Below are 16,930 nucleotides of genomic sequence, written 5' to 3' on the forward strand. Positions count from 1 at the left end.
GAAACAGCTGCCCTAGTCTGAGAGGGTTACAGCCATGACTCTCAATCGTTTTCTTTACCAGGGGGGTGGGCTCTACGAAATTGTGAACCTTCTTCGAAATCTCAAGCTCGCTCGGCTTGCTTGTAACTACGAATGGCTGTCAAGGGGACTAGTGGCTGGCAAACAAGGTATGATGAATTCATAACTTTGGAGGAGAACTTCGTGTTACACTTGAGAGCTGACTAAAATCAGTTTGAACTGACTGAGGGACCTGTCAGTTAGCAACGTCCCGGGGACTTATACGGACACATTTTTCCCAAAATGTCCTGCTCATTCCCTCCTGACCACAGCCATATTCAAACTGAGCTTTCTGGAAAACCTGGGAATTTTGGGAAAGTTAACAGAATTTTGCATCCCTATGACTGTCTGGTAGACTGAGACAGAGAAAAAGGGAATGGCAGAAGTTCACGGAGTTTTTCAGCTGCCGAGCTGCCAAGTAAAACAACAAAAACGGGGGCAAACCGCAAGAAGACTTCACAAGAAATCAGGGCACTTTCCTCAAATAAAATTGTACACTGAATACATTTCATGCTATGGTTCGAATCGCGTGTTGACAGATCTCTATAAAACTGATTTAAGAGTGGTCAGTCGTAGCTAATAGGCCTACATTAAGTCAAATGAGATTTAAAAAGAAATGAAAAGAAAGATACGGTTCATATAAATCTAATCTCAGATGTTCAGATCAGAGGCCAAGAAATTCTTGTCAGCCACATGAATATGGAACCAGCCCTCACTTTAAGGGAGTCTAACCCACTCTCCCCTTTAACTTGAGATGGTATGCTGGTCTTCTGGAGGGTAAGAGAGGTTGGGTTGGTTGACTGTGGGGTTTGAAGTTCACCATCAGAATGAAGTGGCCCAGAGACTCAGGGTCAGCGCTTAACTTGCCACACCATAAAAGCAGTTCCAGGCCTACAGTGGGGGAAAAAAGCATTTGATCCCCTGCTGATTTTGTACATTTGCCCACTGACAAAGAAAGGATCAGTCTATAATTTTAATGGTAGGTTTATTTGAACAGTGAGAGACAGAATAACAACTAAAATATCCAGAAAAACGCATGTCAGAAATGTTATAAATTGATTTGCATTTTAATGAGGGAAATAAGTATTTGACCCCCTCTCAATCAGAAAGATTTCTGGCTCCCAGATGTCTTTTATACAGGTAACGAGCTGAGATTAGGAGCACACTCTTAAAGGGAGTGCTCCTAACTGCAGCTTGTTACCTGTAAAAAAGACACCTGTCCACAGAAGCAATCAATCAATCAGATTCCAAACTCTCCACCATGGCCAAGACCAAAGAGCTCTCCAAGGATGTCAGGGACAAGATTGTAGACCTACACAAGGCTGGAATGGGCTACAAGACCATCGCCAAGCAGCTTGGTGAGAAGGTGACAACATTTGGTGCGATTATTAGCAAATGGAAGAAACACAAAAGAACTGTCAATATCCCTCGGCCTGGGGCTCCATGCAAGATCTCACCGCGTGGAGTTGCAATGATCATGAGAACGGTGAGGAATCAGCCCAGAACTACACGGGAGGATCTTGTCAATGATCTCAAGGCAGCTGGGACCATAGTCACCAAGAAAACAGTTGGTAACACACTACGCCGTGAAGGACTGAAATCCTGCAGCGCCCGCAAGGTCCCCCTGCTCAAGAAAGCACATATACATGCCCGTCTGAAGTTTGCCAATGAACATCTGAATGATTCAGAGGACAACTGGGTGAAAGTGTTGTGGTCAGATGAGACCAAAATGGAGCTCTTTGACATCAACTCAACTCACCGTGTTTGGAGGAGAAGGAATAACCCCAAGAACACCATCTCCACCGTCAAACATGGAGGTGGAAACATTATGCTTTGGGGGTGTTTTTCTGCTAAGGGGACAGGACAACTTCACCACATCAAAGGGAAGATGGACGGGGCCATGTACCGTCAAATCTTGGGTGAGAACCTCCTCCCCTCAGCCAGGGCATTGAAAATGGGTCATGGATGGGTATTCCAGCATGACAATGACCCAAAACACACTGCCAAGGCAACAAAGGAGTGGCTCAAGAAGAAGCACATTAAGGTCCTGGAGTGGCCTAGCCAGTCTCCAGACCTTAATCCCATAGAAAATCTGTGGAGGGAGCTGAAGGTTCTCCAAGTCATTAAGCCTCGAAACCTATTAATGACTTGGGAGAAGATCTGCAAAGAGGAGTGGGACAAAATCCCTCCTGAGATATGTGCAAACCTGGTGGCCAACTACAAGAAACGTCTGACCTCTGATTGCCAACAAGGGTTTTGCCACCAAGTACTAAGTCATGTTTTGCAAAGGGGTCAAATACTTATTTCCCTCATTAAAATGCAAATCATTTTATAACATTTTTGACATGCGTTTTTCTGGATTTTTTTGTTGTTATTCTGTCTCTCACTGTTCAAATAAGCCTACCATTAAAATTATAGACTGATCATTTCTTTGTAAGTGGGCAAACGTACAAAATCAGCAGGGGATCAAATACTTTCCCCCCCACTGTACATCCTAGTCATATAGCTGCAGCCTGCATCCTAGCTTTTACGACATCTCAATAAAACACAGACCATCTGTTCTAGGATTTATTTCTCTCAACAAAACACAGTTAACCATTCGCCAACTCTGCCCTTACGTCACATTTGGTCACTGAGTATACAAAACATTAAGAACACCTGCTCTTTCCATGACATAGCTTTCACCTGCTCAGTCTATGATCCCTTATTGATGTCACTTGTTAAATGGCTTAAAAATCCTTATTTAACCTTTGACACAATTGAGACATGGATTGTGTATGTGTGCCATTCAGAGTGTGAATTGGGCAAGACAAAATATTTAAATGCCTTTGAACGGGGTATGGTAGTAGGCGCCAGGCGCACCGGTTTGTGTCAAGAACTGCAACGCTGCTGGGTTTTTCACGCTCAACAGTTTCCCGTGTGAATGAACAATAGTCCACCACCCAAAAGGTCATCCAGCCAACTTGACACAGCTGTGGGAAGCATTGGAGTCAACATGGGCCAGCACCCTGTGGGACGCTTTAGACACCATGTAGAGTCCATGCCCTGACTAACTGAGGCTGTTCAGAGGGCTAAAGAGGGTACAAGTCAATATTAGGAAAGTAATCTTAATGTTTGATATACTCAGTGTATAGTGACCTCCATCTCTCAGAGGAAACGGACTGGATTGGTTTCAGGCTGGCAGTGACACAGATATGTAAAGTTGGAGAGGCAGTGTATATTCAGCAGCACCCGACTCGCGCGCGCGCGCGCACACACACACACACACACACACACACACACACACACACACACACACACACACACACACACACACACACACACACACGTTCCTTTGGTGCATTTATATAAACAGGTAGCAGAGGAGGGAAACATGATCTTATGATCCAAGCATTCACACCAGTGCCATTTTAAAAGCCCCTTCACTAACCTGACATGGCCTAAGCATAACACTTATCCTAAGTAAATGGGGAGACTGAAGCAGGTTCATATTGCCACGAATAGGCCAAGTACAGTATTACAAGTGATTGTTTTTCATCTCGTGTCATTCTTTCACCCACACACTAATCCCTATAGCCCTCCCTCTTACACAAATGCCGATAAGCAGAGCAAAACGCCATTGCATGGCAAAGCGGGAGGGAGAGACATTTGCTATGAATGTAGAGATAAAATGACATTAGTAGGGGTGTGTGTGTGTGTGTGTGTGGTGTGTGTGTGTGTCAAAGAGGGACACAGGCTGGGAATGGGACATTGTGCCAAATCCTCTCACATGGGTGACTGTCAGTACTGAGAAGAGCCAGCTGAGAAAAGCCACACAGAGAGACAGAGAGAGTGAGAAGCCAGAGAGCGAGCGAGAGGAGCCAGAGAGCGAGAGAGAGAGCGAGAGGAGCCAGAGAGCGAGAGAGAGAGCGAGAGGAGCCAGAGAGCGAGAGGAGCCAGAGCGAGAGGAGCCAGAGAGCGAGAGGAGCCAGAGCGAGAGAGAGAGCGAGAGGAGCCAGAGAGCGAGAGGAGCCAGAGAGCGAGAGGAGCCAGAGAGCGAGAGGAGCCAGAGCGAGAGGAGCCAGAGCGAGAGGAGCCAGAGCGAGAGAGAGAGCGAGAGAGAGAGCGAGAGAGAGAGCGAGAGAGAGAGCGAGAGGAGCCAGAGAGCGAGCGAGAGGAGCCAGAGAGCGAGCGAGAGGAGCCAGAGAGCGAGCGAGAGGAGCCAGAGAGCGAGCGAGAGGAGCCAGAGAGCGAGCGAGAGGAGCCAGAGAGCGAGCGAGAGGAGCCAGAGAGCGAGCGAGAGGAGCCAGAGAGCGCGAGCGAGAGGAGCCAGAGAGCGCGAGAGAGAGGAGCCAGAGAGCGCGAGAGAGAGGAGCCAGAGAGCGCGAGAGAGAGGAGCCAGAGAGCGCGAGAGAGAGGAGCCAGAGAGCGCGAGAGAGAGGAGCCAGAGAGCGCGAGAGAGAGGAGCCAGAGAGCGCGAGAGAGAGGAGCCAGAGAGCGCGAGAGAGAGCGAGAGAGGGAGCCAGAGAGCGAGCAAGCGAGAGGAGCCAGAGAGCGAGAGAGGGAGCGAGAGAGGGAGCCAGAGAGCGAGCAAGCGAGAGGAGCCAGAGAGCGAGCAAGCGAGAGGAGCCAGAGAGCGAGCAAGCGAGAGAGCGCGAGAGAGAGCGAGAGAGGGAGCCAGAGAGCGAGCAAGCGAGAGGAGCCAGAGAGCGAGCGAGGGAGCGAGAGAGGGAGCCAGAGAGCGAGCAAGCGAGAGGAGCCAGAGAGCGAGCAAGCGAGAGGAGCCAGAGAGCGAGCAAGCGAGAGGAGCCAGAGAGCGAGCAAGCGAGAGGAGCCAGAGAGCGAGCAAGCGAGAGGAGCCAGAGAGCGAGAGGAGCCAGAGAGCGAGAGGAGCCAGAGAGCGAGAGAGAGAGCGAGAGGAGCCAGAGAGCGAGAGAGAGAGCGAGAGGAGCCAGAGAGCGAGAGAGAGAGCGAGAGGAGCCAGAGAGCGAGAGAGAGAGCGAGAGAGAGAGCGAGAGAGAGAGCGAGAGAGAGAGCGAGAGAGCGAGAGAGAGAGCGAGAGGAGCCAGAGAGCGAGAGGAGCCAGAGAGCGAGAGGAGCCAGAGAGCGAGAGGAGCCAGAGAGCGAGAGGAGCCAGAGCGAGAGGAGCCAGAGAGCGAGAGGAGCCAGAGAGCGAGAGGAGCCAGAGAGCGAGAGGAGCCAGAGAGCGAGAGGAGCCAGAGAGCGAGAGGAGCCAGAGAGCGCGAGAGAGAGGAGCGCGAGAGAGAGGAGCCAGAGAGCGCGAGAGAGAGCGAGAGAGGGAGCCAGAGAGCGAGCAAGCGAGAGGAGCCAGAGAGCGAGCAAGCGAGAGGAGCCAGAGAGCGAGCAAGCGAGAGGAGCCAGAGAGCGAGCAAGCGAGAGGAGCCAGAGAGCGAGCAAGCGAGAGGAGCCAGAGAGCGAGCGAGCGAGCGAGAGGAGCCAGAGAGCGAGCGAGCGAGCGAGAGGAGCCAGAGAGCGAGCGAGCGAGCGAGAGGAGCCAGAGAGCGAGCGAGCGAGAGGAGCCAGAGAGCGAGGGGAGCCAGAGAGCGAGAGAGAGAGCGAGAGGAGCCAGAGAGCGAGAGAGAGAGCGAGAGGAGCCAGAGAGCGAGAGAGAGAGCGAGCCAGAGAGCGAGAGAGAGCGCGAGAGAGAGCGCGAGAGAGAGAGCGAGAGGAGCCAGAGAGCGAGAGAGCGAGCGAGAGGAGCCAGAGAGCGAGCGAGAGGAGCCAGAGAGCGAGCGAGAGGAGCCAGAGAGCGAGCGAGAGGAGCCAGAGAGCGAGCGAGAGGAGCCAGAGAGCGAGCGAGAGGAGCCAGAGAGCGCGAGAGAGAGGAACCAGAGAGCGCGAGAGAGAGGAACCAGAGAGCGCGAGAGAGAGGAACCAGAGAGCGCGAGAGAGAGGAGCCAGAGAGCGCGAGAGAGCGAGAGAGAGGAGCCAGAGAGCGCGAGAGAGAGGAGCCAGAGAGCGCGAGAGAGAGGAGCCAGAGCGCGAGAGAGAGAGCCAGAGAGCGCGAGAGAGCGAGAGAGAGGAGCCAGAGAGCGCGAGAGAGAGGAGCCAGAGAGCGCGAGAGAGAGGAGCCAGAGCGCGAGAGAGAGGAGCCAGAGAGCGGAGAGAGAGGAGCCAGAGAGCGAGAGAGAGAGCCAGAGAGCGAGAGAGAGAGCCAGAGAGCGAGAGAGGGAGAGCCAGAGAGCGAGAGAGGGAGAGCCAGAGAGCGAGAGAGGGAGCCAGAGAGCGAGAGAGGGAGCCAGAGAGCGAGAGAGGGAGCCAGAGAGCGAGCAAGCGAGAGGAGCCAGAGAGCGAGCAAGCGAGAGGAGCCAGAGAGCGAGAGGAGCCAGAGAGCGAGAGAGAGAGCGAAAGGAGCCAGAGAGCGAGAGCGAAAGGAGCCAGAGAGCGAGAGGAGCCAGAGAGCGAGAGGAGCCAGAGAGCGAGAGGAGCCAGAGAGCGAGAGAGAGAGCGAGAGGAGCCAGAGAGCGAGAGAGAGAGCGAGAGGAGCCAGAGAGCGAAAGAGCCAGAGAGCGAGCGAGAGGAGCCAGAGAGCGAGCGAGAGGAGCCAGAGAGCGAGCGAGAGGAGCCAGAGAGCGCGAGAGAGAGGAGCCAGAGAGCGCCAGAGAGAGGAGCCAGAGAGCGCGAGAGAGAGGAGCCAGAGAGCGCCAGAGAGAGGAGCCAGAGAGCGCGAGAGAGAGGAGCCAGAGAGCGCGAGAGAGAGGAGCCAGAGAGCGCGAGAGAGAGGAGCCAGAGAGCGCGAGAGAGAGGAGCCAGAGAGCGCGAGAGAGAGGAGCCAGAGAGCGCGAGAGAGGAGCCAGAGAGCGCGAGAGAGGAGCGAGAGAGGGAGCCAGAGAGCGAGAGAGGGAGCCAGAGAGCGAGAGAGGGAGCCAGAGAGCGAGAGAGGGAGCCAGAGAGCGAGAGAGGGAGCCAGAGAGAGCGAGAGGAGCCAGAGACAGCGAGAGGAGCCAGAGAGAGCGAGAGGAGCCAGAGAGAGCGAGAGGAGCCAGAGAGAGCGAGAGGAGCCAGAGAGAGCGAGAGGAGCCAGAGAGAGCGAGAGAGAGCGAGAGAGAGCGAGAGAGCGAGAGAGAGCGAGAGGAGCCAGAGAGGAGCCAGAGAGCGAGAGAGAGCGAGGAGCCAGAGAGCGAGAGAGAGCGCGAGGAGCCAGAGCGAGAGCGAGCGCGAGGAGCCAGAGCGAGGAGCCAGAGCGAGAGCGAGCGCGAGGAGCCAGAGCGAGGAGCCAGAGAGAGAGCGAGCGCGCCAGAGAGAGCGAGCGCGCCCGCGAGAGCGAGCCAGAGAGCGCCCGCGAGAGGAGCCAGAGAGAGGAGCCAGAGAGCGCGCGCGAGACGAGCCAGAGAGCGCGCGCGAGACGAGCCAGAGAGCGCGCGCGAGACGAGCCAGAGAGCGCGCGCGAGACGAGCCAGAGAGCGCGCGCGAGACGAGCCAGAGAGCGCGCGCGAGACGAGCCAGAGAGCGCGCGCGAGACGAGCCAGAGAGCGCGCGCGAGACGAGCCAGAGAGCGCGCGCGAGACGAGAGAAGCCTGAGTCAAAGCAAACGCAATTAGCTATACAGCCTGAAAATACCAGTGATGGTGTAGACCTAAATGAAAGTGTTGTTTCTGCAACAGTATCTTCGAAATCAAAGAGGAATATGCAAAGCATGAATGTTAGCTACATGAAGTAGCTAATAAAAATTTTCAAAAGCTAATAAAAGTAGCCAAAGATTATTGGGTCCACTGAGAAACAGTTATCAGCACTTTGGTTCTTACCCTGTCACAATAACTCCTCCCTGGCATTTTAATTCGTCATCATGTCAAACACCGTATTCAAAGTGCCCATTATTATATTCTAACTATAGAATTAGAAAAATAATTGTATTTCCCATGATTCCATCCGTTTCCCCAAGTGTTTCTCTAAATCGCAAGTGAAATCGCAATTGCAAAATTCGGTTCAAAATAAGTCCTAGATTGTTTAACCATATCGTGCAGCCCTACATGGCAGTGTGGAAATAATCTCAAATGAGTGCAGGAAATGCAAAAATTGCTGGGAATTCGTTTGAACCGTATAAAACAAATCAGAATGGCGAAAGACCCATTAAAAGCCACTTTGAATGTATTTGTTTCCAACCTGGAGGCACGCACTACTCATGAAGCAAATGTACAACTTTTATTATTCAAAAACTTAAAATACCGTCAAACATTTTGGCCACATCGCACAGCCCTAGTTCTAATTACTGACGGCGTCCCGTTGCCTTGAGTTTATAACACATAACAGCATAACACTACACATACGTGAAAGGATTTCCAGTAGTCTCGTCTAATGTAGCAAGCTGGTGAAATAGGAAAAGTTCAGGTATTACGTCCTCAAACATTTCCTCTGTCTGATCTGAAGGGGAAACGGTAGAAATGCAGACCATAGGTGTTTGTCTTGTCTTATTACAAGACCCCTCCTGTCTCAGCCTCCAGTATTTATGCTGCAGTAGTTTATGTGTCGGGGGGCTAGGGTCAGTTCTCCTGTCTTATCCGGTGTCCTGTGTGAATTTAAGTTTGCTCTCTCTAATTATCTCTCTCGGAGGACCTGAGCCCTAGGACCATGCCTCAGGGCTACCTGACATGATGACACCATGCTGTCCCCAGTCCACCTGGCCGTGCTGCTGCTCCAGTTTCAACTGTTCTGCCTGCGGCTATGGAACCCTGACCTGTTCACCGGACGTGCTACCTGTCCCAGACCTGCTGTTTTCAACTCTCTAGAGACAGCAGGAGCGGTGGAGATACTCTCAATGATCGGCTATGAAAAGCCAACTGACATTTACTCTTGAGGTGCTGACTTGTTGCACCCTCGACAACTACTGTGATTATTATTATTTGACCATGCTGGTCATTTATGAACATTTTAACATCTTGGCCATGTTCTGTTATAATCTCCACCCAGCACAGCCAGAAGAGGACTGGCCACCCCTCATAGCCTGGTTCCTCTCTAGGTTTCTTCCTAGGTTTTGGCCTTTCTAGGGTTTTTCCTAGCCACCGTGCTTCTACATCTGCATTGCTTGCTGTTTTAGGCTGGGTTTCTGTACAGCACTTTGAGATATCAGCTGATGTAAGAAGGGCTATATAAATAAACTTGATTTGATTAGGGAGAAACTCAAGAGACTTCTCAGGAGTTGTTTCATTAGTCCGTTAGATGATGCTGAAATAGAAATGTGTCCTTTCGAAACTAGGTCAAAGTTTGTGCATACTTCCGTCTGTCTAAATCAAAAGCATTGTGATTTGAGACAGTGAAAGAATCAGGAATAGCGTGCTTAAAAAGACAGCAAATACCACGCTATGTAGCAGGCGGAGGAAAAACCTACACATTTTTGTCTTCTGAAGTATAGACGCCCTTTGCATAGGGATCTTGTGGCACTGACTATACCCTAGTATATTTGGAATGATTTAGCTGGTGTAGGGTGAAGTTGCCCCTAGACGCTGAACTTGGGTCAGTTTTTCATTTTCCCCACTAAGGATTGGGGAGGGGAAGCTGATCCTAGATCTGTACCTAGGGGAAACTTCACCCTGAAGCTGCTTTAGCTGAGCAGTATGCCCTTCACACATTCCACAGAGAGGGACCCGAAGTTACACCTCCACCTGAGGCTCCTTGACCTCTGATTCTTGACCTCCTCACCCCAGGTGTGCTCACCTTACCTAGGGCTCAGGCCTCACAGAACACATAAGATTAAAAGGGCCCAAGTGGGACCCTTCAGTGTGATCCCAAAGGTCAGCCCAGATTGGTGGGTCAGGGCTGGAGAGGTAACATAGCTAGGGGCTATTATTTAAAGCTGTATAGATTTAAATCAGTTGGTAGTCTGCACTGTGTTATTTAGTTCACTTTACTCCAGTTATCTTTGGATGCATACCAATAAAGATTCTAGTCACGCGATGAACGGTTCAAATAGCAGAGGATAAAAAAAATTGCTGCCCCAAATCCACATCAAAACAGAGGAGAATATGCTTCCATAGTCAGTTTGCACAAAAAGGGATTGTGATGCGCTTACTCTAAATCTCAGAATCTGAATATTCTGCAGAGATAATATCAAACAGTATCAAAAACTGCATTCAATCAGAATGAGATGTCTTCTCTTATTCTGCTGAACATGGCAAAACTGAACTATAGTATACGGTTCTGTGTATTGTATCCTACACCGTGGCCCATTCCTCTCCTGACTGAGTTGGAAAGAACTGGGAATTCCACAGGAAAGCCCTGGGCTGAAACAGCCTGGAGTTCTGGCTCTGGGGTGAAGTTTCCCCTAGGTACAGATCTAGGATTAGCTTCCCCTCGCCAAATCATAACCTTAACCATAGTGGGGAAAATGCTAAACTGACCCAAGATCAGCATCTAGGAGCAACTTCACCCTACTCTGGAGTCTGCATCAGACAAGTTGATCACATTGGGGTGAATCTTAACTTCCACGACATCAACGCATGACTACTAAGTGAAAATTTTACTTAGGATTCGCTCCATCATGCTGAAAATGGCATGACAGAGCAGCGGGTAGAGCTGTTTGAGGACTGGCCTGATCAACAGATCTGAGTCCAGATCTGGGACTGTTTTTGCCAACTCAATTGCTGTCATTGTTTGGCATGACAACTCCTCGTGGAACTGTCAAGAGAGCAGAAACAGACTGGCACCCCGGCTAGAGCTCATAGCAAAGAGGGACATCAATCCCCTGTACTGAAATGGAGGGAGTGCTGGGATGATCAGTGAGAAATGAACAGTTCACTCTGGCCCGGACATCCTTCCGCCGAGCCTTTGTGTGTTCCAGACCCCCTGCTGTATCTTTCACTGAGAGGAATGCAGGCAGGCAGAAACACGCACACACACACCAAAAAAAACGCAAGCACATACGATAGCCTACACACCAGCGCACACAAAGACATGTGCACGCTACGGAAACGCATCGATGAATACACACGCTCAGTACAGCCAAGAGACCTCCATTTGCTCCCCTCCTACCAGGGTGACAGACATGGAGACAAAGACTGGGAAAGAAAAGCAGACAGGCTCAAACTGGTTAGCTGATGGATATCAGTCAACCCTGTGGTTCTGGAACTTCTGGGAAATGTTTTTTTTTGTTACCAAACAGGGTAACTGAGACATAAAACTGATGCCTGACATAAATGAATGCTGCAGTTGAAATGACATGCAGACACTGCTAAATATCAGTTAGTAATAGAGACATTGATTGACACATTGTTACGCAAGGAGAACCATCCCTAAGGTTTGATGCTGGGAGTTTCCACAGCAACTAGGGGTCTGTGAGTAGCCCCACCCTCGAAGTGGACAGCTGTTAGCAACCGACACCAAGACTGTAGACAGGGAGGGTCCTGGGAGCTTTACCATGCTTAAAACTGCCAACAGACGCCTCGACTTCCTCCAATGGCAATGGTTACACTGCCCATGGGAAAGTGCAGTTGTACAATATCAAAGAGTATATGCCTATTGCTACTGTAGCATCAATAAATACTAAAAGGAAGGAAGTTGGAACATCACTTTGCTTTGATACCATAGTCTATCAGCATGAATACGGAATTAGGCCTAATATAGTCTCTCACAAGTGTGACATGCGAGACTAGGCCTTACATGAATTTTAAAGCATGAAGCAGTATAAAATGTTGCTGTGATTATTAAGGATGTGTTACTCTGTTCAAACACCACCTAGCCTACTGTTGGCAAGACATTTCTCCACCTCTGGGGCTGTACCAGGCTGCCAGCCTCAGAGAATACTGTTACTCATAACCATGTCTCAGGCTCAACAGTAGACACAGGACTCATTCTATAAGGCTGGCCCTGGAGGACTACCTAAAGGCAGGAGTTCACACGAGTGTGTAGGAGCTATTTTAGTAGCGGGAGGTGACCACAGTAAGTCAGAGTGAGGCGGTTTAAACTATCAACGCCTACTTCTCACTCAGGGGTTGCCCCGAGTGCCAATGTGTGATGTGGTAACGTCAGTGACCTCACCATTACTAAGCGTTCCTTCACACACTGTGTGCGCTCTGTCACACCAATGTACACAACTGTGGTATTGCAGTAGGGCTAATAAGATTAAGCTATATCCTATGCTACTTACTTCAAAAATAGGCTCCCTGGTATGAGTTCACTCAATTTCAATGGTTCCACACTTGGCAATTATCTCTCTGTTATACTTAGACAAAACAGACAGACACTACCATGGAATCACCAAGGACAAGGGTCATATTTTTTTGTGTACACAGTAGAAAAACATAGTGGAACAAAAATGGTGGCATCTTTTATTGAAGTTCAGGTAGCCCCTCCCAATTTTAGGCTGTTTTTCCCCCCGCTGGTGCCTAGTACATACGGCCCAGCTCTGCCATTGCCCAGCTGGAACAGTTTACCAACAGCTCACAGGTTTTCCACATGCTCCTCAACTCTTCAATATGCAGTATCTGTCTCAGATCCAAGTGAGATTCTGGCTTCAAGGCACATGAAATGTCCACATTCCCACTGTGTGTCTAGAGCCCTCAAACTCAACTCTGGACCTAGAAATCAGTTCCACTGCATTTTTTCCATTGTTCCCCTCTAAATCAAGGCCTGATTTAGACCTGGGACACCAGGTGGGTGCAATTATTTATCAGGTAGAACAGAAAAACAGCAGGCTCCGGACCTCATAGGGTAAGAGTTGAATAACCCTGGTCTAGAGAATGAGAGCCAGCCATGTATCTCCAGTCATGACCTACTGTAAGAGAGACGTTCTCATTCTTCAATCACAGTGGCTTGGAATTTTTCTTAAGGCATATGTTATTATTGTGAGGTTACACTCCTGTTTCTTCATAGCCTAAATACCTGGTCATTTCTGTACCATAACATTAAGTGCAACCGATATCACATAGAGCAATGCAAGTACCAACTCCAGTGAATGCTAGTGGACTTAAGCTGACAAACAGGCTAATGTTGGTACAAAACATGACCCCACTCGGCTTAATGCATCCAAGATCAGCCATGGTTGGTTCATCCAAGAGGGTGCATCGCTGTCTTTGTACATATTCTTACATAGGTATTCCTTTTGTCCAGATGGGATAGGGAAGTGTGCAGTGTGATGGCGTCGTCTGCATACCGCCCCAACAGGTCCACAGACGACACAATCGCCATCACACTGTCCTATCCCATCTGGACAAAAGGAATACCTATGTAAGAATGCTGTTCATTGACTACAACTCAGCATTCAACACCATAGTACCCTCCAAGCTCATCATCAAGCTGGAGGCCCTTGGTCCCAACCCTGCCCTGTGCAATTGGGTCCTGGACTTTCTGACGTGCCGCCCCCCAAGGTGGTGAAGGTAGGAAACAACATCTCTACTTCGCTGACCCTCAACACTGGGACCCTACAAGGGTGCTTGCTCAGCCCCCTCCTGTACTCCCTGTTCACCCACGCCTCCAACGCAATCATCAAGTTTGCAGACGACACAACAGTAGTGGGCTTGATTACCAACAACGGCGAGACAGCCTACAGGGAGGTGGTGAGGGCATTTGGAGGGTGGTGTCAGGAAAACAACCTCTCACTCATTATTTTAAAAAAAGGAGATGATTGTGGACTTCAGGAAACAGCAGAGGGAGCCCCCCCCCCCCCCCCCCTCATCCACATCGAAGAGACAAAAGTGGACAAGGTGGAAAGTTAAGTTCCTAGGCGTACACATCACAGACAAACTGAAATGGTCCACCCACACAGACATTTCTTCAACCTCAGGAGGCTGAAGAAATGTGGCTTGTCACCCAAAACCCTCACAAACTTTTAGATGCACAATCGAGAGCATCCTGTCGGGCTGTATCACAGCCTGGTACGGCAACTGCACCGCCCTCAACCGCAAGGCTCTCCAGAGGGTGGTGCGGTCTGCACAACGCATCACCGGGGGCAAACTACCTGCACAGTAAAAAAGTTGGTGTAAAAATTAAAGTGTTGACTTATTTTAACCCAGGATGAGTATTTTCAACATTATGAGGAGTCAATGAGCTCTAGTGTCGGAATTAAATCGGAGTGTAAAATGATGCAGTCATTGCAGTGTAAATTCAACTCAATTCAGTGGGATGAAAATTAACTCTGAAAATGTGACAATACCTGTAGAGTAACTTTAACACTATGTAGACTGGGACCAAATGTTATCTGAAACAGTGTTGAATTCAACTCTAGAGTTAAACTAACACTTATTTTTACTGTGTGCCCTCTATGACACCTAGAGCACCCGATGTCACAGGAAGGCCAAAAAGATCATCAAGGACATCAACCACCTGAGCCTCTGCCTGTTCACACCGCTACCCTCCAGAAGGCGAGGTCAGTACAGGTACATCAAAGCTGGGACCGAGAGACTGAAAAACAGCTTCTATCTCAAGGCCATCAGACTGCTAAACAGCAATCACTAACTCAGAGAGGCTGCTGCCTATACTGGCCACTTTAATAAATGGATCACTAGTCACTTTATACAATGCCACTCGAAATAATGTCACTTTAATAATGTTTACATATCTTACATTACTCATATCACATGTATATACTGTATTTTATACCATCTATTGCACCTTGCCTATGCTGCTCAGCCATTGCTCATCTATATACTTATATGTACATATTCTCATTCGCCCCTTTAGATGTGTGTGTATTAGGTTGTTGCTGGGGAATTGTTAGATTCCTTGTTAGATATTACTGCACTGTCGGAACTAGAAGCACAAGCATTTCGCTACACTCGCATTAACATCTGCTAACCATGTGTATGTGACAAATAACATTTGATTTCATTTTGATTTATGTTCTAGCCTAGGGGGTCACACTTTGGGCTTGTCTAGGTTGCTCTGAATCCCAAGGCCAACCGTAGACATTACAATGCTTAAAGGCCTTGGACCTTTTCGACATAGTGGTTTAGTCCCAGCAACAACAGTCAGTCGGTAGTTCTCTCCATTTAACTGACACCACTCCAAACATCGGCTGTGGAGTGTTATTATTAACAAACTCAAGCATATGCCTAAGATATTTTTAACATGGTGTGGAGTTGGTACTCTATCCCCTTCTACCAAAATAACCTATGCATTCATGGATTACTACTGTAGGCCTATAAGTAAATATAATTTGAGCTAATTAATTTATTTACGCTCGGTACTGGCAATCATGGGCTACGTGTAGCCCGCAGATGCACATTCTTCAGTTATCCACAATCACATTCCGTATACACACAGTTAGTTACTTTATCTCAATTAACTAGTAGCGACTATCAGGAATATGATTTGTTACAATTGACCAAGGCCATGTGGTGACAGTCCAGACAATGCTACAGTGTTGCTACTTCAGCTAGCTGTTCCATGTGTTCCGTGTTGGAACAGCCGTCTTGCGTTATCGGACACTACCCTCCAGCAAACTGGACTAGCTTGATTGTCCAACAAGAAACAATTGTTTGTCGGTGTTTGAGAAATTAATTATTTCACTTAACGTCATATATACACATAGTGGTTTAGTCATAGATAAGACGTTCAATAAAATGCTGTCTTTGGGGACGTTAAAGCCGTAACCTACAATTCAAAAACTTCAATTAGTCTACAGGCTCACACCAGAGAGAGTGAACTACAGTAGGCCTGTGTTGGTCTCCAAAAACAGATTTGAACTCAACACTTTATACGAATTTAATGCATCTTTAATAATAGGCTATATTTACCGCAATTCTTCGGGTCAGAACAAATATATGCAGACAATGCTCTGGAAAATCGATCCTATCAGAGGACTGGTGGGGCCCCATCATTGGGTTATTGGAGTGTCAACTTAATTTTCTCATAAAAAAAATCTTACCTTTTAGAAATTCACGAACTCGTGTCGCTTGTGTTTTTATTTCTGCGTTCGACGAAAAATCAGCTAGTATTCCAACATGGAAATCACAGTCGCCCCCATCCCGCCTCCCTCCAACACAGGTCTTTCTCAATCGTTTTTGTGCTCGGTGAATGAAATAACAATGAAGTTAAATCAAAGCAAAACGAATGATGAAGAAATTAAACGATTAAAGGGGTTGACACAGACAGAACGCCTTAATGAATAAAATCCCAGCAAAATGTATCCAGCGACATGACAAAAGAAGTCACCAAAAGTAGGCTAACCCAGTTCCTGTAGCTACTCTTCCTACCTCTAAACTTGCATCAACCCCCACTACAACATGGCCGACGCGATTCCAGTAAATGACGCCGCAGTTGGAGATATCAATCCTGCAGACCGGTGTCTAGATCGTTAGACGGTCATCACAGACACAAGTGACTGTAGCAACAAACCTTTTTTTATAAACAAACCATTGAAAAGGATAAGTAATTTTGTGAACCAAAAATGCGTCTGTATGCCGTGTGTGTGGCTTTCAAGGGATTTGTGTATTCAAGATTAATATAATTCTCTCTCTCCAAAACTGGTCTTCTATCGCCTTCTACTGGCAGTATCGCCTAATGTCGGATTACTGTATCAGTGGTGGGACTGCCTTTCTACTGTTTGAGTGTGGAAGTGGTTACATCTTTTGCTACAGGGGGCCAAGGGACAATCTTCTCAAAATCCACCGGGCGCCCCACTGACTCTTCTTGTCTGCTCCTGTTGAGGCACTGCGGCCTAATACATAATTTAAAAAAAATCCAAGTATTAGTATTTAGTATTTTATTAAGATCCCTATTAGCTGCAGCCAAGGCAGCCACTACTCTTCCTGGGGTCCAAACAGGAACAAAACAACACATCACAACAAAACTATAGTCTACATCATCAATAAAACAATACATCACACCAGATATTGTGCACTATACATATTTACACTGCTAAACCAGTACACATTTACAATATAAAATGTACAATATTACAATGTATGTATGTGTTTGCGTGGATGTGTCTCTTCACAGTCGG

The 16,930-nt window shown here is 48.6% G+C and overlaps 1 protein-coding gene across 3 annotated transcripts in view; it reads right to left on the bottom strand.

Annotated features, from left to right (window-relative positions):
- The window catches only part of yes1 (YES proto-oncogene 1, Src family tyrosine kinase), a 40,027-nt gene extending 23,609 nt beyond the window's left edge, over nucleotides 1–16,418 (bottom strand). The window contains exons 1-2 of one of the 3 annotated variants that reach the window (XM_082970666.1): nucleotides 15,854–16,418; nucleotides 13,811–13,945 (exon numbers count right to left, since the gene is read on the bottom strand). In XM_082970666.1, coding sequence (XP_082826792.1) covers nucleotides 13,811–13,928 — 118 coding nt within the window. In that variant the 5' untranslated portion in view covers nucleotides 13,929–13,945; nucleotides 15,854–16,418. Of the gene's footprint in view, nucleotides 1–13,810; nucleotides 13,946–15,853 lie in introns of those variants that run through there. The other 2 variants (XM_014180762.3, XM_014180763.3) reach the window with 2 other exon arrangements.
- Nucleotides 16,419–16,930: the final 512 nt, after the last annotated feature.

The sequence above is a fragment of the Salmo salar genome, chromosome 29, assembly GCF_965601325.2.
Source record: "Salmo salar chromosome 29, fSalSal1, whole genome shotgun sequence".
In the NCBI taxonomy this organism is placed as follows: Eukaryota; Metazoa; Chordata; class Actinopteri; order Salmoniformes; family Salmonidae; genus Salmo; species Salmo salar.